General features: G+C 40.5%; 1 protein-coding gene across 1 annotated transcript in view; it reads right to left on the bottom strand.

The window, feature by feature from the left end:
• Window positions 1-14,890, bottom strand: part of sema3g (semaphorin 3G) — a 59,267-nt gene that overhangs the window by 29,591 nt on the left and 14,786 nt on the right. The window contains exons 2-3 of the mRNA XM_087781677.1: window positions 10,279-10,439; window positions 7,095-7,157 (exon numbers count right to left, since the gene is read on the bottom strand). Coding sequence (XP_087637803.1) covers window positions 7,095-7,157; window positions 10,279-10,439 — 224 coding nt within the window. The remainder of the gene's footprint in view (window positions 1-7,094; window positions 7,158-10,278; window positions 10,440-14,890) is intronic.

Here is a 14,890-nt window from a genome sequence, read left to right on the forward strand (position 1 = left end):
ACGTGTTTAAATGTTCAGATGTGTTTAAATGTTCAGACGTGTTTAAATGTTCAGACGTGTTTAAATGTTCAGACGTGTTTAAATGTTCAGACGTGTTTAAATGTTCAGACGTGTTTAAATGTTCAGACGTGTTTAAATGTTCAGACGTGTTTAAATGTTCAGACGTGTTTAAATGTTCAGACGTGTTTAAATGTTCAGACGTGTTTAAATGTTCAGACGTGTTTAAATGTTCAGATGTGTTTAAATGTTCAGACGTGTTTAAATGTTCAGACGTGTTTAAATGTTCAGACGTGTTTAAATGTTCAGACGTGTTTAAATGTTCAGATGTGTTTAAATGTTCAGACGTGTTTAAATGTTCAGACGTGTTTAAATGTTCAGACGTGTTTAAATGTTCAGACGTGTTTAAATGTTCAGACGTGTTTAAATGTTCAGACGTGTTTAAATGTTCAGACGTGTTTAAATGTTCAGATGTGTTTAAATGTTCAGACGTGTTTAAATGTTCAGATGTGTTTAAATGTTCAGACGTGTTTAAATGTTCAGACGTGTTTAAATGTTCAGACGTGTTTAAATGTTCAGACGTGTTTAAATGTTCAGACGTGTTTAAATGTTCAGACGTGTTTAAATGTTCAGACGTGTTTAAATGTTCAGACGTGTTTAAATGTTCAGACGTGTTTAAATGTTCAGACGTGTTTAAATGTTCAGACGTGTTTAAATGTTCAGACGTGTTTAAATGTTCAGACGTGTTTAAATGTTCAGACGTGTTTAAATGTTCAGACGTGTTTAAATGTTCAGACGTGTTTAAATGTTCAGACGTGTTTAAATGTTCAGACGTGTTTAAATGTTCAGACGTGTTTAAATGTTCAGACGTGTTTAAATGTTCAGACGTGTTTAAATGTTCAGACGTGTTTAAATGTTCAGACGTGTTTAAATGTTCAGACGTGTTTAAATGTTCAGACGTGTTTAAATGTTCAGACGTGTTTAAATGTTCACATGTGTTTAAATGTTCAGACGTGTTTAAATGTTCAGACGTGTTTAAATGTTCAGACGTGTTTAAATGTTCAGACGTGTTTAAATGTTCAGATGTGTTTAAATGTTCAGACGTGTTTAAATGTTCAGACGTGTTTAAATGTTCAGACGTGTTTAAATGTTCAGACGTGTTTAAATGTTCAGACGTGTTTAAATGTTCAGACGTGTTTAAATGTTCAGACGTGTTTAAATGTTCAGACGTGTTTAAATGTTCAGACGTGTTTAAATGTTCAGACGTGTTTAAATGTTCAGACGTGTTTAAATGTTCAGATGTGTTTAAATGTTCAGACGTGTTTAAATGTTCAGACGTGTTTAAATGTTCAGACGTGTTTAAATGTTCAGACGTGTTTAAATGTTCAGACGTGTTTAAATGTTCAGACGTGTTTAAATGTTCGGACGTGTTTAAATGTTCAGACGTGTTTAAATGTTCAGACGTGTTTAAATGTTCAGACGTGTTTAAATGTTCACATGTGTTTAAATGTTCAGACGTGTTTAAATGTTCAGACGTGTTTAAATGTTCAGACGTGTTTAAATGTTCAGACGTGTTTAAATGTTCAGACGTGTTTAAATGTTCAGATGTGTTTAAATGTTCAGATGTGTTTAAATGTTCAGACGTGTTTAAATGTTCAGACGTGTTTAAATGTTCAGACGTGTTTAAATGTTCAGACGTGTTTAAATGTTCAGACGTGTTTAAATGTTCAGACGTGTTTAAATGTTCAGACGTGTTTAAATGTTCAGACGTGTTTAAATGTTCAGACGTGTTTAAATGTTCGGACGTGTTTAAATGTTCAGATGTGTTTAAATGTTCAGATGTGTTTAAATGTTCAGACGTGTTTAAATGTTCAGACGTGTTTAAATGTTCAGACGTGTTTAAATGTTCAGACGTGTTTAAATGTTCAGACGTGTTTAAATGTTCAGACGTGTTTAAATGTTCAGACGTGTTTAAATGTTCAGACGTGTTTAAATGTTCAGACGTGTTTAAATGTTCAGACGTGTTTAAATGTTCAGACGTGTTTAAATGTTCAGATGTGTTTAAATGTTCAGACGTGTTTAAATGTTCAGACGTGTTTAAATGTTCAGACGTGTTTAAATGTTCAGACGTGTTTAAATGTTCAGACGTGTTTAAATGTTCAGACGTGTTTAAATGTTCAGACGTGTTTAAATGTTCAGACGTGTTTAAATGTTCAGACGTGTTTAAATGTTCGGACGTGTTTAAATGTTCAGATGTGTTTAAATGTTCAGATGTGTTTAAATGTTCAGACGTGTTTAAATGTTCAGACGTGTTTAAATGTTCAGACGTGTTTAAATGTTCAGACGTGTTTAAATGTTCAGACGTGTTTAAATGTTCAGACGTGTTTAAATGTTCAGACGTGTTTAAATGTTCAGACGTGTTTAAATGTTCAGACGTGTGTCTGATAAACACGTAGAAATGTTTCCTCCACATGTAAACGGAGCAGCAAACAGGGTTCATGGAGTGATTTGTAACAAAGTAGACGCTGATTCTAGTCGTCTGGTTCGGACCGACACGCTCCGGAGACACAGTTCACTTCAGAGACGCGTGTCTGCATCGAGATGCGAGCGCAACACAACTACACAACAGTGTGTAGCTCGGCGTGTTCGTCAGCAGAGCTGGATGTTTGCTCTGGCGACCGGTCGCGGTCCGAGGCGAGGAGGGGCTCGTTTGGACCCGGACTTTCCAGCATAAACAGCCAACGTTGGCTAATTCTGACAGGAAATCAGTACACGGACAGACACACACACAAATAGTCCTGCGTGCAGTGTAAATACACAAACATCACACACAGTTAAAGCTCAACAAAAGTCCAGCAGATGTTCAGGTCTTAAAGATTGTCATAATAAACTCAGTGAAATGATTCTAAAATTGGCTTCAAAAGACGAGAAGGTTTTTCTCACTTGAGGTTAAAGGATTTAACATTTTTACAGAACCAAGAAAACATCCTGCAGATGCTTCCGTGACTAAACTCTCTCGTTGAAGTTCTTCCTCTTCTAGACGCAGTAACTTCTCATCATGACCATGTTTTAAACGTATTACTTTATAAAGTTGCTCTGAAATCTGGACGAACGAGAGGTTACGAGAGTCCATTGTGATGTAATAATGGCTTCACTCCTCCTCCAGCTGTAATCACGCTTTGTTTATACAACAAGTCTCTTGGAGGTGAAGATTGATGACGCACGGTGACAAACCTCCATGCTTGACCAATCACAGCAGAGTGGGCGTGGTTATGGTCAACAAGATTCCATCTCCAGAAAAACAAAGTGTTTTCAGTGGGCGGAGCTTAAGATCATCTTCTAATGTCAATATTTCAATTAAAACATCACAAGTTAAGTTTTGAAGTTAAGTTTGTCGCTCTTGAAGAAACTAAATTCTCTCTCTGGCTGTTTTTTTCTTCTTCAAAAGTCTGGACGTGCCTTAAATTGTTGCCGAGCGTCCAGAAGTCATAAAAAACGAGGCTGAACCTTCGCAGACACGAACAAATGTGATTATCGTTGAGAAACAAGCAGACGAAACATGGAAGAATATGTTCTTCAGATCCAGCAAGACGGCGCACGTCAGACTCGACGAGTCCAACAAACTCCTCCTGTTATTTATGCGTCTGAGCTGGTCCGGGCGGCAGCGACGGGTCACCGGGTCAGGAACGGTGTCGTCAATGTTTACGCCCGTTGATGGACGGCGTCAAACAGTCGCGGCGCAGAAATAAATACAGCGACTCTGGAGATAAAGGAGGCAGTTGTTTCCACGCCGGTCGTTATCCAGACGTGGATCTCGCGGACGCTCGACCCGACATGTCGTCAACGGCTCCTGAGAACATGAGTCTGAAGGACGTCAGGAGATACAGCAGCAAGGACGTGAAGGAATGCATCGCTCGGTCGCACACACTTCACGACAGGTCGGGTCGGAGGGAAGTGGAAGCGCTGAGTGAGCGCGTGTCACTCCATCTCCGGGTAATGGACGCCACAGTAGCCGAGGTGCAGGCGGCGAGCCTCGGCCTCTGAGTGACATGGAGGGGAAGCAGGTAATAAAAGTGATATAAGACACTCTTGACACACCTGCCACTTCAAACACGGAGGAAGGAGAGGTACACACACACACACACACACACACACACAACACACGCGCGCACACGCACACGCACACGCACACGCACACCACACCACACCACACCACACCACACCACACCACACCACACCACACCACACCACACCACACCACACACACACACACACACACACACACACACACACACACACACACACACACACACACACACACACACACACACACACACACAAACACACACACACACACAGTAACCTGTTCCAGATGGAAGCAGCCGTCAGATGTCGAGCAGTGATCACATAAAGGCAGGAAAAGTCATCCCAGTTTTATTGCTCGCACAACTATCTTCTACATGCAGGTACATTCATCCAGTACATGCTTCAAATTGCTAGTTGTCGATTTGAACTAGTTTGAAGTTCAGTTCACCACTTTTTAAAATGAACCAGTTCGGTTAATTATCCTTAAAACGAACTAGTTCAGTTCATTCATTCATTCATTTTCAACCGCTTTATCCCTTACCAGGGTCGCGGGGAGACTGGAGTCTATCCCAGTATCATAGGGCGATAGAGCCACAATGATACTGAACTAATACAGTACATTTAGTTCAGTTTCGCCCAAAATATGAACTAATTCATGAACTATCATTCAATGAACTCTTTCACAAAAAAATCTTTAGACAAAATACAGTTTGTTCATTTCACGTTTGCCCAAAATATGAACTAGTTCATGAACTATCACTGAACTATCATTCAATGAACTCATTCACAGAAAAGTTAATCAGAAGAAATACAGTACGTTTAGTTCAGGTTTGCCCAAAATATGAACTAGTTCATGAATTATCATTGTACTATCATGAACTATCATTCAATGAACTCATTCACAAAAAAAATCTTTAGACAAAATACAGTTTGTTCCGCTCACGTTCTCCCAAATAATGAACTAGTTCATGAACTATGGTTTAATGAACTCTGTCAGATCGTGTCGGTTGTGGTTCACTGATCCATTTAAAACTGCTAAACAAGAACAAGATTGCGGTCGAACATCTGTGGAAATAAAGCACATTTGTTCAATGTCAACTTGAACTAAGTGTTCAACCGCTGACATCACAACAACACAACCACTCACAGGACGACATAATGTATGTTGTTAGACTTGAAGCTGAGAAGCAGAGCCGGAGGAACCACTGGGCAGCGAGAGGGGATTTAGACCAGCAACCCAAGTTTAACCACCATTGAAACAGCTATTCCACTGCTCCAGGATAAGCAAACACAAGCACTGGAGCGTGGCTCGTAATTAAAGGTGTGTTTAAAAGCGTGTTTTAAGGTGCCTCAGAAATAACACTCCGTCACCACAAACGTCCTATTTTTATTATCCTCCTCTGTCGTCTCTATAATTTGTCTTTTTTTTCAACATCCCCCGCAGGTCTTTGGATTAGATCCTGACTCAGCGTTCAGGAAGGGAAACACACCCTCGGTGTCGACACGTTCACATATTTGTTTTACAACTTGCAAACCTGTGGCGTTTTATTTTAATCAAGGAAACAGTTCTCGGCGGAGAGAAGCAGGTATTTCTCAGGGATCTTCTTTCAGGATGTCACCGTTGTTCTCAAACAAACTCGTTCATTCTCGTGCACTCAAAGTTCCTCCTCTTTCATGTCCCGGGTTCATAAAAGCATGTTTACTGATCGACCTTTTGACGACGTCTCCAGCCTTTACTCTCTCGCTTCCTCAAACAAGGTCGTGCTTTTATTTATGACAACATCAAACATTCACGGCCTTCATTAAGTCATGTCGCGGCGTTGGTGAGCGTGAAGCGGCGCCGAGGCTTCAAACGCATCTTGTGCTCATTTTAGGGACGTGGGCGGATCGAGTGTCGGCACAACAAGTCACTTTCATGCTCGAGGTCACCGTGTACTGTATATTTATTCCACCGGAGGTACAGTCAACCCTCATTAAAGGACATCTGGCTGCAGCTGCAAGTGCTGAGGCTGAATAATGAATCTTTTATTTCCGTAAACAACACGACGGAGAACACTGGAGAGTTCTTGACACTCGGGCAGGATTGTTCCTTATCTTCTGTTCTGTTGCTGGACGTTATCAGCAGGACTTGAGGAACATCAAGTACCTCTTGTCCTCGTGACACATTCAGCCTCGACGAGTTTGTATCTTTTTCAGAAGTAGTTTCTCTTCATGATGTTTAGAGTCGACCCTGAGTTCACGTCTTTACATCTTCACATTTTCTACTTGACATTAAGGCTGCACGATATATTGGAAAAAATATCGATATTGCGTTAATATATAATTCTTTATTGTATAAATCGAGCATTTCTTAAATGAGAACAAACACTATTACTGACGTTTTTCACACCAATAAAACATAAATCAAATAACAACTACGTGTATATATCAGGATATCAAGGAAACTTCTCAGATATTAAGGAAAAAGATTGTCCACTTTATGAAGGTGTTGCCTTCTTACGAAGCTTCTTTGTCTTGATCTTAAGCTCATCCTAAGAAGGCGGTTAAGAATGCGTCTTAGCGCTCCTTCTCAGCCAAACCTTTCAAAAGAACCTTCTCTGCCATTTTCGTCTCTAAGCTTCTCTCTGCCTCGTGACAAGTATTGCACAGAATCCAGATCGACTGCTGGGCGGCCAAGCTCCCGAATCAACTTGACAAGCCAGACGGTGGACGCCACAGATTCAACGGAGAGAGACGAGGGGTTTTTTTGTGCTCTGACAAAATCAAATACGTCAGTTACAAGTCGAGGCCAAACTTTTCAAATTGAACCCTGAGATTCCAAAAAGATGTTTTCCTGGCTTCAACAAAAGGAAATCGAAAGTGGAAAGTCGTGGCTGACGTCATGTGGAGTGAGACCCAGAAGGTGCATCAGGGTGAAGATTCACAGACGTCTCCCTCATGAGCATGTCGGGCTTCATCTCTCATCTTCAGCCCAGATAAATGTTTGCAAGATTGACGTGATCCGAACTCACCTGCGGTTCTTTCCCTCGCTGGATGCAGTCCTCTCTGTTGCCGGGCAGTGGAGGCCAGTATATCTGCAAGACATTATCAGACGAGTTCAGAAGCGTCGATTGATCAAACCTCTCATTCGTGTCTGGAATTATAAGGAGATCAGCTTCTTCTGTTCTGAGGTTCAAGTCCAGCCAAACTTTAGGATCATTTTCCTGCACTTTTCTAATTCAATGAGGAACATTCAGAGCTGAGAAACAGAAATTGGACTTTAAACAATGAATCCTCAGACGAGAAAATAGTCCTGACATTCCAAATGACTTTCATATTGGAGGTTTAGTCATGTGTGTAATACCAGCTTCGAGAAACATCTCTCTAGACAACAAGTCTTTGTCTACTTCTATGCATGTGTTTGGCAAACGGAGCCGAGGAAAACAAACATCCTGGACTTGGATTCTCCTTCTGCCGCCAGTGCCAGAGGAAGTTTGTTGATTCCGCCAATTTGAAATGATGAGGAACGTATAGATGTAAACATCTGACGTGAACATCGTGACCTTCTGCAGGTGTGATGGCGACAGCAAATACAATTAAACTCTTGTTCCAGCCTTTGATCGATGGTTCATGACTGCGTGTCTGACTCAAGCAGGTCTGGGATTCATGGCCAGTCCTTTCAATTTCTCCTTTTAAATCATTTTAAACATCAGTTCTACTTCATGCATGCTCTTCCCTCTACAGGCTGTTGGTTTTTGGAGGTGCAACTTGACCGAGGAAAAACCCTTGGTTGTAAAGAGATGAAGTTTTTTGTAGTAATGAATCACACAAATGATTAAAAACCAGATTTTAAGTTGTCGACAAGAAATATTAGTTGTTTGGAGTCAGAAGGTGACCCTTGACCTCTGAGGAGTTTGACGTCTGCCATGATGTGAAACCTCGTGGACGATGGCCAGACCTTGTTTTTTCAAAACTCATGTGCTTGTTCCTCCATGTTCTCGCCCACATTCCGAGCCTTCTGTGGTTTCTCCCCCTCGGACCTGTCGCTCACCTTCCTGCGGAACCTTCCTCGCACCTCGTCATCATCCGCCATTAGTTCCCTCGAGTCCGGACGCGTGTTCCAGATCCACGTTGATCCAAGAAAACACCAGGAAATGTACTCGCACTGAGAAGTGAAGCAATCTCACCGTCTGAAGAGCGAAGTTGCTCTTGTTTTGAGATGATTTTACGAGGTTCCATCTTAAATCACGATCTGATCCTCGTCCATAAAACTGCAGAGATTTATGGAAGTGAGATACTTGAGGAATCTCTCCTTTAACTAAAGATATGGTTCATCTCTCCATAAATCAAAGGTCTGCTCAGATATGACACGATGCAACAGTGACCCGTGATGTGGTCGAGTCTCGCGTCATGAAGCGTAAAAGTTTCTTCCTCTCAGGAAACGTTGTCATGCGTTTGTGTTTATCTCGTCTGCGACACCAGCTCGAGCTCCTCCAAGTGCCTTTGAATCCTGATGCATAATTCAGGAGCGCTTTGATCCGAGGACTTGTTTGTTTCCAGGATGGAACCGAGTGGAGGACGACGGTCACAAACCCTCCTCTGGCTCTCTTCACAAGTTCTTCTCCGCCCCTGAACTTCCAGGGTCGGTTCCGGAGACACAATCGTCAGGAAGGGAGGCCAGCGTGACCCGACAGCAACAATCCTGCAGCGAGATGTTTGTTCTCGTGCCAAGGAGTAAATACAGAAGGACCTCCATCTCGCCAGATTGAACCTTCAGATCACTCAACTGTCTCTTTTCAACCCTGCATTCTTTACTCACAGGCTTTCATTAGCAGATCTGGAGCGTGAACACGTACTGAGTGTAAGCACTGAGTAAAAACACACTTAAAACCTGTGGTTACAAACTGACTGGAACTGTAATATTCTTGATGTTCAAATCACCGTCAGTGTGATTCTGATCAAAGCTATGGACGACTCTTCCCGTCACTATGATTTCACTCCAGTGATTAAAGCATAAAAAACCTCGCGCAGATTTTTAGGAAAACCACTGAGTCTGCGTCTGATCGTCAGCCAGCGAGTGAATGGAGTGAATGTTCAGGGGGTGAAGAAGGATGTTTGAAGCGTCTGACGTTTGGCACGAACACTTGGCGTCGACTCCTGCATGAGAACAAATGTCTTCCATTCAACATGGAAGTGAAGAAGAAGCAGCAGGAGAAACTTCTTGTTGACTCTTGATGTTCATTTAGAAACTAATCAAAACTTAAACCATTGTAAAAAACGTTTTTACGAATTTAGTTTGAAAAATGTATTTGAAACGTCTGGTCGTTTCGGTCGGACTTTGACGGGTTCAATGTATATGTTCTGGACACGCCTGCGAGGACGAGCCTTGAACCTCCCACGGAGCAAAAACAAACATTCAATCAAAGGTGTGAAAGCAAGAGTCAATATTTGGACGATGTGTGATCAAGTGTTTCTCTCTCGTCTAACGAAGCTACGACAAGATAAAACCTCCTCATGGAATCCTCTCGTTTCACTCTGACTGATACGATAATAATCAAACTGTCATCTCTAAAGTACAGTTTCTCTCCTGCTGGACTTTGAATGTCTAAAGCGAAGTTGCCTTCCAATATCAAAGGCCCAATATGTTGTTTTAAAATAGCGTTTCTGGCTCCCTCTAGTGTCGACATAGTGTAACTGAATCCTCGTAAATATTAGTTTCAAGACGAGATGAAGGCTTGTTTTTGTTGTATGTTTTTGTTGAAAACAAAGTCTTCTTGCACAGAGAAGAATGTTGTTATAAAAAGATTCACGAGCTCTTCAAAACAATCCATGAACTTCTAAACTTGAGTTTCTTTTAAAAACGACTTCCCTAGTTTACTTTTGTTGTGTTGTTATTTTAGTAATGTAGCGCAACAAATGAATCATTTACAGGTTTTGGATGAAGGTTGAAATCTGCGAGTAAAAATGATTCGTGAGCGTGAACTTCTCTTTGAAACCCATGTCTCTGTAATATTTATTATTGATGGAAAAGTCTTTCCAAACAAGCAAAGTGCTGCACGTGGAGAAGAACTAATCCGTCCGTGACCTATTTGATGTTTTCGTTCAGTTTTCTTTGATAGTTTACTGGAGACTCGAGGGCTGTTGAAGACACACTCACACATCTCTGTTATGACCTCACGTCTTAATTCAATGAAGAACGTTTGTGGTGGTCTTTACCTCCTTGGACTCGCTGCTGGTCGGGCCCAGCACCAGAGAATACATGACATCCTTCCCTCCCAGGAAGAGACGGTCACGGTACTCGTCCAGGAAGACGGTGGAGAGGCCGAGCTGTCCGTGATGACCACTGAAGACGGACGACCTGTTGGTGGACAGTAGATCTGCGGGGAGAACAGATGGTCACGGTTTCATTAGAGGAGGAGAAGAACCACGTCAAGCAGGAGTTTCCTTGTCACAACACAAGCTTATTGTCTTCATGTTTTGTTTTTACAAACGTTTTGTTGTGACATCACTGGCGATGAAGATGTTTCTGATCCTGGTTCTGAAGTTAAGAAACTAGTTTTGTTCCGTCAACTCTGACTCATGGTTTCCATGTTTGCAAACGTTATTTTCAAGAGAGTTTCTCGTAGTTTGAAATAAAGCAGTTTGTTTGTACTTTGAGGAGGAAAACTGTTGTCATTTGTTATTGTTATTTATGAATCAGCATCTAAGAGGCTTGTGTGACATTTGATTTATTGTTTTATTGCTTTATTTGTCCATTGAAGTGCATCTTTATTCATACATATTTATTAGATTGTGTTACAATTACTTCACCACTTTAACTAATACCTGGTGATTATATTAAATGGAAACAAATTTCTATATAATAATAAATTAATTTGATGCATGAGACATTAACTGATCCTAGAACAGTTATGACGTTCATCATTTCGATTTGTTTCTTTAAGAAAAAGTATATTTTGTTTTTTTTAAATTTATGTATTAATACGGCTCATATAAATGTCTCATTATGATGATTTATGTACTTTATGAACATTCCTTCACCACTGAAAATTATTAATCATTAGTCCAATTTAAAACATGTAAATTACAATAAAATGTTTACATATTTAACATTTTCTTATCCAGTTTAAAATGGTGACGACATGCAACTTCAACAGTGAAAAGAGGACAAAGTCATCCAAGTTATTCATGTATTCGTTCGTCATATTTCAGCAGAATATTCTCTTCTTGTTGGAAGTGACAACATCTGTGAGACTCAAACTTATGCACAGCGAACACTTGTTTTTCATTCCTCTTACCTCCTCGAATCTCAAGAGTTTCAACACGTAGAGAGCGTTAGAGTCGCAGCCGTGGAAGGTTCCAGGAGTTAAGAATCTGTTTCTGACTCTCAACAGTGAACACTTGGAGAAACTGTCAATCTTTAAACGTGACGCCTCACACATTTGTTACCGTTTAGTCTCTTAATTAACCAGGAGCCCAACAATGGAATCAGCCGCGCGTGAGAGAATCCAAACTCAGTGGAAAAAGTCAGAAGTTTATGAAGGAAACGGTGAAAGTGTGAGGCGTCTGGAGGAAGAACACAGCAGACGTCAGGGAGACGCCGCGGGGAGTTCGAGACAGTCGGCGAAGGAAAGATAAAGTGGGGTTTGACAGCCTCGCAGGAACTTTCCAAAAATGACGAGAAAACCAGAGACGTGTCGAAGTCTAATGAGAAGACGGGAAGTGTTCGCTACTCAGAACCTGATGGTTCTGAAGAATAATATATTATTCTTCAGAACCATCAGGTTATAAAGAATAATATATTATTCTTCAGAACCATCAGGTTATGAAGAATAATATATTCAACAATCTGAAAGTTCGGCTCAATTATTTGCTGCCAAAATCATTTTTCACGAAACCAAGTCAGTCCTTGGTTCAGTGAGCGCTGGACGAAGGGAAATATAAAACCTGATGGTGACATGTTGACTAGTTTCAGTGGTCGTTGATTAAACGTGGGTTATTTCTAGAAAACACAAGTGGTTTCCTGACGGCAGTGATCGTTCTCACACCTCGACGCGCCTCTCCTGACATCACATTCATACTTGAACATCCACATTGATAACACATATCAGGTTCTTACGTGAGTCACTGAATTCATTCTTGATTTTGTAAAAAAAATGAAGATAAGAAAATGACACGAACGAGCAAAAACTTTGATGTTCAGAACCATTCAAATGTGGAGTTGATGGAACAAAAACATTTTATTTATCGATTTCTTTAGATTTTATAAAGATTTTAATGTAGTTTTAATCAAACGTTAAAGTAAATGGTTTCTTTTAGGGTCGTTGGACGACGAGGGCTGAGCATGCATGAAGTAGAACGGATGTTTAAAACGAGGAATAACATTAAATTGATTGAAACACAGTTAATCCATTATTCAAAGAGCAGATACTGAACCAAGACTAATAGATTCAGATCCAGAAGGAAGTCAAATCAGGGAACTGGCCATGAATCATTCATCAGTCATTTCTTTTATTTGAAAACACTAAATATGCTACAGATAAAATCAATTATATCCCGGATATTCTATCACTTGACACAACTTAAGTGTTGTCGCACTGTGAGCTCAATCACTTCCTCAACACTTCGATCTGTGGAACATCTTTCCTCTCAGAACCTCACGTCCGCTGCTCAAGGTGAGATGATGCTGGTGTCGGAGGTCGAACGTAGAAACATCAACTTCTATCTTCACCTCGTTATCACTCAATCTGACGTCACACTCTTCTTCATCCCTCCATCCCAGCTCATGTCACCTTCACCGGTTCACTTGTCCTCCCTCTGAACCTTCACGTCCATCATCCTCCTCCCGCTTCACCTGCCTCACGACCTCTTCTCTCTGGACCTTCACGTCCATCATCCTCCTCCTGCCTCTCCTGCCTCGCGACCTCTTCTCTCTGGACCTTCATCCAGAGTGCTGCACTGAACCTTCACATCCATCATCCTCTTCCCGCCTCACCTGCCTCACGACCTCTTCTCTCTGGACCTTCATCCAGAGTGCTGCACTGAACCTTCACATCCATCATCCTCCTCCTGCCTCACCTGCCTCACGACCTCTTCTCTCTGGACCTTCATCCAGAGTGCTGCACTGAACCTTCACATCCATCATCCTCTTCCCGCCTCACCTGCCTCACGACCTCTTCTCTCTGGACCTTCATCCAGAGTGCTGCACTGAACCTTCACGTCCATTAAGAGAGCTCCACATCTGTGTTTCATGCTTCTTATTTCCCCGGAGACAGACCTCCTCGCTCCAGTGACCATCAGTTCTGCTGCAGACGTCAGAGCTCGGCCTCACATCAGAACCATTAGAACCTCAAGTTCAGAAAACAGCTTCAAAACACTCGTGTCTTCTTTATCTTCTATTGTTTCTAGATAACTGGACATGTTGGAACCATTCCTTCCATTTCACTTGTTTTGTTTTCAATAAACACATATATTATTTTATTATGACACCATAATCAGTTCTGAAATGTCGTATAAAGTCATATTAGCGAGAGTCCAACCACAGAACCGGCTCCAGAGATAAGATACTCTTTCATATCTGGCAACGTTGATCCACATTATTGTCAGAACGGATTAAATTCCATTGGTTTTGTTTCCCCACGAGACGTCAGTGTTGGAGCTTGTTTTTAAAACACAACGATATTCTTTAACTCGTCACTTTCCATCGGTGGAGGAACTAGATTGTGTCGATACCTTGTGTGTTAGAAATGTGTAGTTGTGAGATGATACAACTCAAGAGTTGTCGTTCTCTTCAATGACTCACAATCAATACACAACGTTTTCTCTCCGTGGAAACATGTTCCCGTCAACGTGACGACAGGAGGAAGATTGATGAGATGATTCCATCAAACATCTTGTTTTCAGAGCAACGTTATAGTCGCTCGAGTACTTTAACTTTTAACTTTTAATATTTTATCCTCCCTTTATGATGTCGCATGGATTTTATAAATATTATTACGATCACGACAGATCCTGGAAAACGGCGCAGAAGCTGCTGAGAGATAAAAAGAACGACAAAAACGTTAGAAGACTTTTTATGTCTAAATATTTGATTAAAACCGTAATTATCAAGGGAGTTCTTAGCACTATGGTTGTGAACGGTCATGTCTGGATATAATACTCATTTATTTAAGTATTGATTACATCAATATATTATATATTATATATTATAAATTGTAAATCTGTGCTTCTGTTCATGTTTGTAACAGATATTATTGTTGCGTCTTTCTTTTTGAATACAAATATTTATTTAAATTTCTCCTTTATCCTGGTGTTATTGAAAATGGTATCGATTATTGATCAGTATCAAGTTGAAGATATGAGACATAGATTAAATATTTTATCCAACAAAGACTTGAATTAAATGTGATTTTCTATCAGCTATAAACGTACATCAATCTATACATTTATAAAGACTATAAATAAACCTTTATATACATTAATTCTATGCCATATTTAAAACATTATTCATTTATTCTGTTTATACTCTATTGCATTATTTTTAACGTATTTATATTTATATATACATTCATTCTATGCTGTGTTTTTTAACGGTTGCCAAGCAACGGAGTTTCATTGCCAGTTTCACTGCAGTGTTTTTTCTATGCAATGACAATAAACAAAAGTCTAAATGTCAGTAATTGTTGAGGAGAAACATTTATTATCTTCATTGTCAGTTGAGAAGCAGGTAAAGGTTGAAGAAGACGAGGCGAAACACTCGTATCTCTCCATCACTGAACAAATGAGCCGAAGGGCGAGTGTGATCCTGCGTTAAACCTGGAGCGACTCA

Source organism: Callionymus lyra, chromosome 19 (genome assembly GCF_982586985.1).
Source record: "Callionymus lyra chromosome 19, fCalLyr1.hap1.1, whole genome shotgun sequence".
Classification (NCBI taxonomy): Eukaryota; Metazoa; Chordata; class Actinopteri; order Syngnathiformes; family Callionymidae; genus Callionymus; species Callionymus lyra.